Source organism: Festucalex cinctus, chromosome 2 (genome assembly GCF_051991245.1).
Source record: "Festucalex cinctus isolate MCC-2025b chromosome 2, RoL_Fcin_1.0, whole genome shotgun sequence".
NCBI lineage: Eukaryota > Metazoa > Chordata > Actinopteri > Syngnathiformes > Syngnathidae > Festucalex > Festucalex cinctus.
In genome coordinates, this window is record NC_135412.1 from 23149806 (window position 1) to 23163532 (window position 13727).

The 13727-nt window shown below is 36.5% G+C and overlaps 1 protein-coding gene across 2 annotated transcripts in view; it reads left to right on the top strand.

The window, feature by feature from the left end:
- Positions 1 to 10636: 10636 nt before the first annotated feature.
- LOC144015035 (uncharacterized) overlaps positions 10637 to 13727 on the top strand; it is an 8058-nt gene continuing 4967 nt past the window's right edge. The window contains exons 1-3 of one of the 2 annotated variants that reach the window (XM_077515348.1): positions 10637 to 10734; positions 10824 to 10974; positions 11106 to 11266. In XM_077515348.1, the coding sequence (XP_077371474.1) occupies positions 10867 to 10974; positions 11106 to 11266 (269 nt within the window). In that variant the 5' untranslated portion in view covers positions 10637 to 10734; positions 10824 to 10866. Of the gene's footprint in view, positions 10735 to 10788; positions 10975 to 11105; positions 11267 to 13727 lie in introns of those variants that run through there. The other variant, XM_077515347.1, reaches the window with a different exon arrangement.

Genomic DNA, 13727 nt, shown 5'->3' on the forward strand with positions numbered 1-13727 from the left:
ACCAGCAGCCGTCCCTCTTGTTGCCCCCTCCCTCCTCCCTTTCAACCGTGACACACGTCCTCCGTTCTTCCTGCGTTGTCTTTCTCCCTTTTCTTTCGACTGTATAAAGTGTTTCAAAATTTATCATTTGTATATTACGACGTATGAGTATGATAATGTTCTTTATTATGGAAAAAATGAGAAAGCTTTATTTTTGTTACCGGTTTGTTTCATAATTCATTTTTTTAAATTGGTATTGTAATATCTCTATGCAAGGAACTGTTTGTTTGTTTGTTTGTTTGTTTTGTATTTATTTAAGAATGTAATTATGTGTAATAAATGGTAGACACAATTTGGCATGGAGTAGTCGAGCTTCCTGGCTGGTCTGTTCATTGACAAAATTGTCCGTCACATTTTTCACATTGCATCTCCAATGACGTCTTATCAAGATTAACTGAATCGCGGAATCAGCCCTTTTTGTCAACAATGAGCGCCCGAGAGTGTATTTGGGCTCCATCGCTGACGTGTCGTTGCAGTTGCACCCAAAGTGAGACCTCAATTGAATTCAGTCTGTCCTTGAATAGACCCTTCCAGCTGATGTCACTGTTTAGCCCCCGCTCCGCCTCCCGGAGGGCAAGCCTCCCATAACAAATGAATGTAGAGAGCTTGATTTTCGGCGAGAGTTTTCGTTAAAAGGTGGGAAATAAGTCAAGTGTAAAAAAAAACAAAAAAAAACGTCCCGAGTAGGACACTACATTACTGCGAATCATTGAAACCAGCCGTTTGGAGCCGCTAGCAGCTAGCGGCTAGCTACAAAAAATGGAGGTGGAAGTGAAGCTTAAGGTATGTTGTTTTTGCTTAAAACAGTACGTCGATCATGACTTTCATGGTGTAAATTGTTATTCATGAAATCGTTTGTGTCCGGATATACTCGTCTTGCTGTATATGTTCGAGCTATCTTAGCTTGCTAGCTGCTAACAAACAGAGCGCACCTTTACAACACATTCCTCAGCAGAGATCAAAACCGAGTTAGTGTTTTGATAATTGTGTTAAATTGTTAACTTTTTGTTCAAAATTACTTGAATACTCATGCAAAAAAGTATGAGTGATTGTTTCACTATGCGAACTTAATCATGTCTGCCTCAAATTTATAATCAGAGGTTAATGTTGTGATCCACTGGATATGAAAAAGACAAAAACTGCCTGATATAAAATGATCTGAGCATATCCTCGTACTTTTTGTGGGTGCAAAGCAGTTGCGTCGGAGTTTCGCGCTCGTCTTTCACTCCTCACTGTCTTCCGCCTGGTTTAGAATCGCTGCCGGCAGCTGAAAGAATGCTCTCATGATCTCTCTTTGAGCCATTAGAGCATCGGCGCGTCGGCCGCGCACAAGTTCACCGTAGCGTTGCTCGCTGATTTATCAACTGTTTGAATAGATATTCTAGGTCACGCTGATTGTTTTCTAATTCACTCGCATTGACGCCCTCCGCCGCAAGGGGCGAACTTCAACGTGACGTCATACTAGAAGGATCTATTGCTCTCTTTGCTTCATGATTTGTGATTCCATCCTTCACAGGAATTAAGGCTGAGTAATCACATCTGTAAGCAGGTGAGAAGGCTTCTCCGCTGTTCTTGCTTTTTGGCCATGACCAGCTGATAAAAAGCTAATCGAATAAGTAATGGCTAATTAGGGAGTAATTACTCCCTGCTAAATGGTCGTATGCAGTGTATTAATTCTCCACGGGTCTGGCAAAGAGGGGGACATTTATTTCTCCCCCACCCACCCTTTTTTTTTTTTTGTTTAATTTAATACTCTCTAATTGAAACGTTCACACTCATCAAGAAGCTTGAAACCATTTGTGAGACCTAAAATGTCAATCTACTACCAGTGATTCTTAACCTTGTTGGAGTGTGGCGAAATCCACCAGTTTCCTATGCGTGTTCACTGAAACCTTCTTTATAGAAAAATAAAATGTGATTTTTTTTTTTTTCTTCTTCAAATTCCAAGCATAGAGCAAGGGGTAGGGAACCCTGGTCCTCGAGAGTCCTTCCTGTCTTCCATGTCACAGCTGATTTGATGAATTGGATCGTTATCAGGCTTTTACCGAGCTTGCAGATGAGCTGATAATGTGAGTCAGCTGTGTTGGTGGAGGGAGACATGGAAAACAGGCAGGACAGCGGTTCTCGAGGACCCGGCTTGCCTACTCCTTTGGTTTAGAGTTTGCCGGTGAAAAAAAATGCACAGGGAGAGAGGCCTTTTCATCCAAATCTGGCTCTCCAGAATTGCTCAACTTTGCAATGCAAATCATGCAGTTTGGACGCTGATGATTGCCATCACTTATCTCGATATTTATAGAATACTTTCAAACCACTACCACTGTTTTCTTAAAAGGGATACGTGACTCATTGAGCCACTTTAAGAAGGAGAAAGTGAATATTAGTGTTGTTCCGATACCGATACTGGTATCGGCCGATACTGCATTAAAACAGTGGTATCGGTATTGATGAGTACCCACCAGTGACATGCCAATACCATTAATTCCAAGGCTAATATAGGATTTTAGATGCAGCATCTTGTGTCTTGCTCGTGCACAACATTCACTGATATGTGACATGTTCACTGCATGCTGATCTAAGATATCCTATTGGCCCTTGAAAGCTCTGAACCAATGGCAGGACAGCATTTTCATGTTGAGGAAAAACACCTTAAGTATCGGTATGGTATCGGTATTGGCCGATACCGCAAAGCTGGGTATCGGAATCAGTATCAGTAAAATTTTCAATACCCACCCAATATTATGCTAAATAGTTATACATAAACCAAATCTACCAAATGGCAGAATAGACTCCCTCCTTTCTGCTTTGTCCCATTCTTTTATAATCGACAGTAGAAAAATGGAGGTTGCACAAAATACAGCCATTACGCCAATGGACTCGCAAACTGTCTTGATTTCATATAATCTAAAAAGGGGCAATGATGTCATCTACTGGTGGTTGTGCATCAGTACAGTTGTTTTCAAGTTTGAAATTTACAGTGGCGCATCATCAGATTGTGCCCCATCTCTCCCCATTCAAAATAAATATATAATTGACAAGTATACTTGTCAAAGGCAGGGAATGAGTTAATAATACGTGAAAAATAATGACGATATCAAATTAATTCTAGACAAAATATGAACTTTTTATTGATGAAAATGGCTAAATAAGTCAAGTCAATTCCCTTTGAGATGGAACCAATAAGTGGCAGCAGATAGAATGAAAACGGCAGAGGCCCCAGGATTGAACCATGTGGAACACCATTTCTTCCATTTTACATGTGAATTCATCTTGCACGTATTTGTCTGGCTTCTTTCATTCTTTCTTTCTTTCTTTCTTTCTTTCTTTGTTTTTTTTTTCTCAATAGAGTTAGTATGAAGGAATTAAAATAATAAAGAAACCATACTATGTACCATCACAGCAGCAGATAGATAGAAAACGGCAGAGGCCCCAGCACTGAACCCTGTGGAACACCATTTCTTCCGTTTTACATGTGAATTCATCTTGCATGTATTCGTCCAGTCACTTTCTTTCTTTCTTTCTTTCTTTCTTTCTTTCTTTCTTTCTTTCTTTCTTTCTTTCTTTCTTTCTTTCTTTCTTTCTTTCTTTCTTTCTTTCTTTTTTTCTTTCTTTCTTTTGCTCAATAGAGTTAGTATGAAGGGATTAAAATAAAAAAGAAATCATACGACGTGCTTTAATGGAAAAAAAAATATGCTCATGAAATAGAGGGCTCAAAATGACTTGTATTTAATATGATACATTTGGCGTGAAAGCAATGATTTCAACAACATAACCACAAAGGAAAGCCCTGTACATGTACACGTCACACATCAAATCCAGATAACAGAAAGGATTGTGTAGGAATAATTGTAAATAATAAGTTATCATACATTTGCTGCAATGATGAACTGCTTCTGCTAGCAATGAAGAATGCTTTGGGAACAGATCCCACTCACATTCACATAGCCTGGCTATTTGAAGATGACTCAAGAAGCACAAGAACCACAACATCTAATGCAGCAGAATGGTTTGAGCCAGTCTGCTGAGGTCGCCTGTTTTCTGGTAAAAAATGATTGCAAACTTGACCACACATGTACTCAGCAATCTTCCACTCACATAGACAAACAAGTACACTGTGTTCCAACTATGCCTTGCATTTGCATTTTTAGGGTTGGAACACCCATGTAACTAGGGGCGTGGAAAACCAAATAAATAGAGAGGGTGAGGAGAGGAATCATCAGAGAGTGCAGAAGTGAATTGTATCAGCCAGTTCCTCTACTCGCAAGCCCTGAACTGAGTGTCTTCTCTCCTTTTTGTGTCTTGTTTAATAGATGTCAAACAGGTAAACCTGACAGATTGTTTGAAGAAATTAACTAAAATTGAAATTTAAAGTGCAAAAAAAGTAAATTGAGCCCCAAATGTCACACACTTCTCACATCCTCTCATTATCTTATCATTTGCTCCCAAAAACATATAAATACGTTCTATTTTAAATGTATTAAATGTCCAGACGTATTTATACATTGTTGTTTTTTATGCTTGAGCATAAAGAAGGCTTTGATGCAGCCTCTCAACTGCAAAGAACGGTTGAAGAAATTGTAGCTATTACACAAACGGCCAGCAGGTGGCAGCAGAGTAAACGAATAATGATACCGATAGAAACATACTTTTTTTTTTGCCTGATGAAAGAAGTCACTTTAATCTTTCTTTTGGTCGGTTCCATGTTTTTATAGCGATAGAACACAATATTCTGTGGGTCTTGCAAAAATTAGTCCAAATCCAGTAGCAAAGGGGTTTGCTTCAGTGAAAATGGCGGCAAGAGTTAAGATTCATCCAGTATTTTTGGATAAATGTCTGAGACAACATTTCATCAAGAAGAGACCATTTACATCAACAAGCAAACGGGAGGTTTTAGCGAGCAGGGGGGGGAGGGGCCTTTTTGATTCGGAGCGCTTGGATAGTTGCAATTATAGGGAATGTGTCACACTGTAATTAAAGCCTAATCACGCTTAGTGGTTGCAGGGAAGCATCCGCATCGGGTTGGATGCAACTTGGAGCGACGTCTCAGCTCCTGTGAGGAATGTTGCCATCCTAAATTGCAATTTGTTGTGTGAGAGATTCTTTTATATCATTTAGTATCCTTGAATGCAATTTGGATTCTAGTGGAGTATAGTAATTTGCTTGTCTTTTTTTTTGGCAGAAGTGGGAGGAATAAATGAATAGTTATTTTTGATCCAAACAAGTCGAATCACTTGTCTCGCTTGGAAACACTTCTTCCAGTCAGTTGCTAAGCGAAGAAGAGCACAGCCAGAAGTGGACGTGGTGAAAGCCTGGCTGCGTGCACACGAATAAGAATTTTGGACTCGGAAAGCCAACCTGGCCTTGTGGTGGACGACCAAGTCTTCAGCGCCGCGTTGAGCCGTCATGCATTATGCAGTTCTTTGGCTCTCTTGCTGTAAAAATAGAACAACAGACTTCTTCTTTTTTTCTTTTTTTTTTTTGTCATGCTTCTTGCTTCCACTTGGAGCTCAGCGGGTTGTTGGCTTCTTGCTTGCCTTTTGTTTGTCTGCATGATTGCTTGCGGGCAAGTTACAATGTTTGCATTTCTAAACTGTTAAAGGGGAAGTCAACCCATTTTTTTTTTCTTTTAATTTTGACAATAATATATTCTGTGCGGCCCCACTAGTCTAAATATGCTCTTGTGTTTAATATTTCCATAGTGGAATAAGAGTTATGAAGCAAAATGCAGCCGTTGTTATCCATCTCAGGGGGCGGCCATTTTTCCCCTTGCTGTCGACCGACGATGACATCACAGTTGCTCAGGGCTCACGTAAAAACCAGTCACAGTGCAGCTTCAGAAAACAAGTGAGCTCTGATTGGTTGTTGCCTCCTCAGCAACTGTGATGTCATCTTCATTCGACAGCAAGTGGCAAAAATGGCCGCCCCCTGAGATGGATAGCAACGGCTGGATTTTGCTGCATAAATCATATTCCAAAAATGTAGTGGTGTGTGATACTGAATTTTTTGGTATCGATACGATACCAAGTAAATACAGGGCCAGTATCACCGATAGATACTTTTTGAAAATTATAGTATATAATAAAAAAAATAAATTGAGGTAGTTGTGTCATTGAATTGCTTATTCACAATCAAATTTCAACCCTTAAGTTTTTTTGTGTTGTTTCTTTTTTCTCTTAAGTTAACTGATAAATAGAAAATAATTTATCAGTTTTTCCCCCTAGAAACATTCCAACCATTACAAAATAATTTTGAAAACGTTCTTCAACAAAGTGCGCAAAATGATCATGAAAAGAAAATGTAAACAAACATTTTATTATATACTGTTAACAACTACAAATACAAAAAAATAACTAAAAATGCTGCCTTCATCAATTATTTTTCAACCTAAATAAACAAGATTATCATGCAAAAACAAATATAAAACATAAAACAACATACCAAAAAAATAGATATTTTTCAAGTACAATACTGTATGTTTTCATGCAATCTACTGCAAAGATGAGATACTAAGTCACATGATGGCATATGTTATCTGTTTGACCGAACCGCAGCAGTCTATAAAAGAGCCAAACTGAAACAAAACCACTAGATCGATAGTTGAGTGGCAGTATCGATCCGATATCGATACTGAGTTGGTATCGATATATGGATTGATCCGCCCACCTCAATAAAAATGCCCTATTAATCAGAATGTCAGGTCACCATTCTTCCAGTTGGCTCACTACATTTCACCAGACGACATATTCCGTACATGTAGCTTTGCATGTCTTTGATGAGAGTGCGTTCAAAAGATGTGCTTTTGTGAGACCATAACGTTTTCTTTTGCATTCCGAGCACGCAAAAGTCATGCGGCTGCAGCAGCGCCGAAAGACTCCCCGATGGCCATTGATCCATGTCTCCGCCCGCAGACTCCTCCTTGATTGCCATCCCCCCCTTGCTAATTAAACAGCCCAGTTTAACGAGCTCACGTTGCTCACAGGTTGAACGGGAAAGGTCAGCGCCATCGCGCTTGTTTTCAACCGTCGATAATGAGCGTGGCAAGGGAAGACAGGTGCAGGTGTGGAGGGCATGAAAAAAAGAAAAAAACGGATTGCGAAGCGCTACCCACACAGGAAAGCCGGAGTTGAGGTTTGAACCCTGAACCGCTGAAGTGTGAGGCGGCGAGGCCAACGAGCATGAGAAATTATTTTGATAATTATGGATACTGGTAGATTTAGCTATGGTGTAAACATTTGCTGGCGTTTGAATAAAATTGTCAAGCACAGAAGTAAATACATTTGCTTTTGATTCGGTTAGTTTACAGCACAACTTTTAACAGGAACCAAAAAATATGAATATATATATATATATATATATATATATATATATATATATATATATATATATATATATATATATATATATATATATATGTATATACAGTATATTGCCAATCCTTGCATCTTTGTACAGGCTACCTTTTCATTTTGGAATTGATTTTAAGATCCCTGCGATTGGCTGGCAACCAGTCCAGGGTGTCCCCTGCCTGCTGCCCAGAGCCAGATGAGATAGGCGCCAGCACCCCCCGCGACCCTTGTGAGGAATAAGCGGTCAAGAAAATGGATGGATGGATGGATGGATGGATGGATGGATGGATGGATGGATGGATGGATTTTAAGATCTTATTGTTTGTTTGCTTTGAACAGACTGGCTCCTCCGTACATTTCAGACCTCTACCAGAAGTACACTCCAATGTAGCCCGTGGATTATTATTATAATTAATATTGTTATCATTATTATTATTATCGTCATTATTTTTAATGGATTTATTTTGTTTTACTTATTGTATTTTAGTATTTTTATTATTATTTTTATTTTGTATTTGTTCATTTATTATCATCATTATTATTATTATTATTATTATTATTATTATTATTATTATTATCATTATTATTATTCAATGTATTTTTTAACTTTACTTATTCTATTTTATCATTTTATTGACTGGTTTAGTATTTTTATTTTTTATATTCATTTTTTATTTGTTTTATTATTTGTTTTATTATTATTAGTATTATTATTATTATTATTACTACCACTACTACTACTACTTTTATATTATTATTTTAATTATGTATTTTTATTTTATTTATTCTATTTTTGTTATTTTTTTTATTTTGTATTTGTTCATTTATTATCATCATTATTATTATTGTTGTTATTATTATTATTATTATTATTATTATTATTATTATCATTATTATTATTCAATGTATTTTTTAACTTTACTTATTCTATTTTATCATTTTATTGACTGGTTTAGTATTTTTATTTTTTATATTCATTTTTTATTTGTTTTATTATTATTATTATTATTATTATTATTATTATTATTATTATTATTACTACTACTACTACTACTACTTTTATATTATTATTTTAATTATGTATTTTTATTTTATTTATTCTATTTTTGTGTTTTTATTTTTTATTTCATTATTATTATTATTATTATTATTATTATTAGTAGTAGTAGTATTATTATTAATTTTACTTATTGTATTTTAGCATTTTATTGACTGTTTTTGCATTTTTTTTAATTTTCTTATTTGTTTATTAATTTATTATTATTATCATCATCATTATTTTTAATTTTTTTATTTTTGTTTTACTTATTGTATTTTAGTATTTTTATTTATTTTTTTTATTTTGTATTTGTTTGTTCATTATTATTATTTTATTTCATGTTTATATATATATATATATATTTATATATATATATATATATAGTTTCTTTTTTTATGTTTTTTTTTAATATATTCATATATTTTTTATTTTACTTATTGTATTTTAGCATTTTATTGACTGTTTTTTTTTATTTTATAGCTGGTTTTACTTGATTATATGTGTATAATATTGTGTGGATCTCAACGTGTAGCACTTTGGAAACGCTTGTTTATGAAATGTGCTTATAGAAATAAAGTGAATGGCTTGAAAAGTGCCTTTTTGCTTGGTGTGAATGTCCACCAAAGCAAAGCCCATCAAGCAAACCCCCCCCCCAATCCATGACCTACATTCGTTATCTGTCCCCGTCCATCGGTTATCTTATGGCGGCAGAATCACGATTGATTGGTTCAATTAAAGTGGCCTTTTATTGTGAGCCCTTTAAAATCCATTTCTATGGTCAAAGCCAAATAAATACCTTCCTCTCTCAGAGTGGGATTAGCGCAGGCCGCTCCTTCAAATTTGCACCTCAAATAAAGCTTGAATGGGTCAAGGGATCCAGACTTGAGTGTTTGGCGACTGAGCCCAATAATTAACTCACTGGGAAAAATAATTTTCATGCATTTGGCTGAGCAGCTGTAGTTCATGCTCACCTGCTGAAATTTCCAAAAGTGAGATTTGATATTCAGTACCAGCCATCGAAATATATACGTGTATGTCTCCAAACTTACATTGAGCAAACATTTCCAAACACATATTTTACATGTTTTAAGAGAGAATGTTTTAAAGGTGCATTTTACAGCCTTAATGAATCAAATAACATGTTTAGGGACAGAAATATGCATTTAAGACTGCCTTCAGTTTAAACAGCTTATTAATAATTTGACTTTCAGGATGGATTTGATTCATTTCAAAGCACAATTCTCCCTTGCCGTCTTGTGTTGGTCAGTCAATGGAAGCACATGCGTTTTTCTTTTTCCTATTTATTTATTTTTTAATTATTGTGGGAATGCTTCAGCATTATTATTATGTTATTGTGATTTTTATTCTCCATACTTTTTTTGCCACGTAACAACTCCCACATAATACTTCCAATTAACATTGTTCAAATTTCAACTAGCTTCAAAAATTTACACCTCCCGGGGTATATATCGTCTGATTCCACATTACTTACAGTATTTGCACAATTTCACATTTAATAGCAACTTTTCCCCATTCATTTTCAATGGGACAGACATTGAACTTTTTTTAAGTATCGCTTTCTAAACCCACTTCCATAGATATAACTTATCATCATTACCAGGCGTCTGATACTGCTCGGTGGCACAGTTGTCCAGTAACCAGCAGGTCATAATTTCATAATTTATCTTTCAATTTACTCAATTTACTTCATACGCATTCCACATGCATTCAAATCTTAGCATTCAGCTTTCAGCATTCCCATGCAATTTCTCCAGAAATTGGACTTAGTCTATTTTAATTAATTTTTTAATCTTTTTTCCTTTTTTCCAACTTTTTTTCTCTTTCTTCTCTTTCTTTCTTTCTTTCTTTCTTTCTTTCTTTCTTTCTTTCTTTCTTTCTTTCTTTCTTTCTAAATAGATTTTTTTAGGTGATTAATTATTAATTAATTAAACCCCAAATAGATGGAGAATAGCGATTGGCTGGCAACCAGTTCAGGGTGTACCCCGCCTACTGCCCAGAGCCGGCTGAGATAGGCTCCAGCACCCCCGCGACCTTTGTGAGGGACAAGCGGCCAAGAAGATGGATAGATAGAGAATATCTGACAATGGAAGGATGAGGAAGAAGGCCAAATCAATCACTTCCAGAATTTTATCCAATCATGTCCTTTATTTTGCACTGGTATGTCAATGATGACGTCAGAGTAAACAAGGATGATAACTTTTCCCACACACTGACAAAAAAAATGTTTGTCCTCGTGCAGGGAATGATGCAATGCTGCTCTCTATTGTTCTTACAATGCAAATGCAGGATCAGGTAAATAAATAAATAAACTGGAGGGGGAAAAACAAACAGCCAACCCATCCGGATGTGTGTTAAGGATTGTCTGACGTGTCCGTGCGCAGCAGGCAGTGAACTTGAGAAGAGCACCTAGCAGGAATCAAAGCGATGGCCTTTCCGTTGTATGAGGAGGACAAGCATGTCGCTGCCTACCTGCAGTATCGAGTGACCCCTCATGAGCTCATCAACAAGATTATGGACTTTATGGGAGCAAAGGTATGTTGAAGAATGTGAGCAGACTGCAACCATTCAGATTACGGAACCAATTTCAACTCCAGTTTTGTGCGTTTATTAGATGTTGCAAGTTGTTATAATCATGAATTGTGAAGTGGGAAATTCACTTTTAGACGCAAAACAAGTTGAACCTGGCGGTGGATGTCGGCTGCGGTAACGGAAGTGGAAGCGTCCTCTTGGCGCCGTTCTTCAAGCAGGTTGTCGGGACGGACATTAGCGCCAATCAGCTGGAACTGGCTCAGGCCAATAACGATTGCCAGAATGTCTCATATAGGTGAGATGGAATCAAGTCATGTGTCGGTGGAAGGCATTCATGCAAATGTTGTGAACTGAAATGTGTTGTTGCGAAAGGAGTCCAAAATGTAAGTGTAATTCCAAGTTTTTATTGTGGGAATGCTGAAAGCATCCCGCATATGTTATTCAGACTTTTATTCTCCTCACTCTTTTGCCGCCTAGCAACTCCCTCACAATACTTCCAATTTACACCGTTCAAATTTCAACTTGCTTCAAAAATTCACGCCTTGCGGTGTATATAGTCTGATTCCACATTACTTACAATATTCGCACAATTTAACATTGAATTTCAACTTTTCCCCATTCAGTGCGTTGTCCAGTAACCCGGAGGTCCCGGGTTCGAATCCCACCTCCGAATGTACATTGCAAATATATCCATGGCAATTATGCTTCGTGATATAAATGTATACCAGCTGACTATCGTATCAGGACATGCATTACGATTTCACTAAAATGATTAAATGCACATTGGCTTTCATCAGATGGCTCTTTTTAAAATACATTCGCCTTTAGCCATGAATTTGAACAAGGCACATTAGCTCAGTCCTTAGAGCAATTTCCTCCCCCGCTGAGAACCTGGGTTCAAACCCTGCTTGGACCACATTTTAGTACAATCGATGGTTTGATATCAGATCAGGAAATTGATTCTAGTTTCACTCAACAGCTATTAGCATTCCACTTTCTGCATTCCCACGCAATTTCTCCAGAAATTGCACTTGGTCTAGTTCAAGTTGATTTCACGACAGGTGACTTGAAAAACAGAGCATGACATGCCGTGAAGCCGTATATAAAAAAAGTTTTTCCCTCTAGTTGTGTATAAGACGGCTTCCTGATTTCCTGCTATACCAGATTGTCAGAGTAAATAATTTAAATGAACTAGACTAAGTGCAATTTCTGGAGAAATTGTGTGGGAATGCTGAAAGCTGAATGCAGATTTGAATGCATGTAGAATGCTTATGAAGTAAATTGAAAGATAAAATTTGAAATTATAACCTCCTGGTTACTGGACAATGTGCTTTACCAACGGTGCCACCAAGCAGTATCAGACACCTGATAATGATGATAAGTTATATGTATGGAAGTGGTCGTGGAAAGTGATACTTAGAAAAAGTTCAATGTCTGTCCCATTGAAAATGAATGGGGAAAAGTTGATATTCAATGTTAAATTGTGCAAATACTGTAAGTAATGTGGAATCAGACGATATATACCCTGGGAGGCGTGAATTTTTGAAGCTAGTTGAAATTTGAACAATGTAAATTTGAAGTATTATGTGGGAGTTGTGGAGAATAAAAATCACAATAATATTCCCACAATTAAGGTTCAAAACACACCAACAACGTGTAAATGCTTTTAAGTCCAGGTTAAAAAAAAAACGATGGTAATTTCTCCACATCTATGATTATGATTAAGATCTTTTAAATTCATTTAAAAATCATGTTGTCATAAATCTTGTTCATGCAGCTGTATGCTCTTTCAGCAATTTTAACAAGCTTATTATTTATGTATATATTTTGCTTTTAAATCGCTTGAGCACTGCTTTTAAAATGTACTTTTAATTACAGTACATGAAACATATTCAGTTACTGTATGTTGTATATGAAATGCGCCATAAATCAGTTATTTTATTATATTAATATCTTACATAATAATAATAATAATACACTATATTAATTAGGGCTGCACAATGTATCGAAAAAAATATCGATATTGAGATATTGACCATGCAATATGCGTATCGCAAAGACATACAATAAGTTTCATATGAAATTTGATGCTTTTATCTGAATTTGGCCAATTAACTAAAATGTGCACCGCCATCCAATAGTTGAGCATTAGTGTGAGGTAATTACAATTAAGTAAGATTATATTATTATTGAGTTTGTTTATTTTGCTGTATGAAAAAAAATAATTCTTTCATTAGATAATCAAAATGTGATTAAATATCGCAATATCTTTCGCTATATTCAACAACTCTATTGAATATCGCATGATTTTCCAATATCGTGCAGCCCTAATTTTAATATAATATATGGAAGGCAGCTGGCTAATCAAACTGATGAGTCTTGGATGTGTAAGCAAGCCTCTGCCTGCGATGTTGGCGCCGCCTCCTGCCACGTTCCGGAACTGCAGAGAGGGGGAAACAGAACCCTGACACCTAGGTCAGATTTCCCCAATCCTTGTCCTCCAGGACTGGATTCCTTCAGGTTTTAGATGGTTCTGTACTCCAACACCACATCTGAATCCTTGCCGGAGAACGATCCCGATCTATAGAATCAGGTGTGATGGAGGCTGCAATTCACTCGCAGCCATTTTCACAGAAGCAATCCTTCACTCTGTTTCACCTCATTTTACAAGGCCCACAGAATATTGTGTTCTATTGCTATCAAAACATGGAACCTACCAAAAGAAAGATTAAAGTCTCTTCTTTCATCAGGAAAAA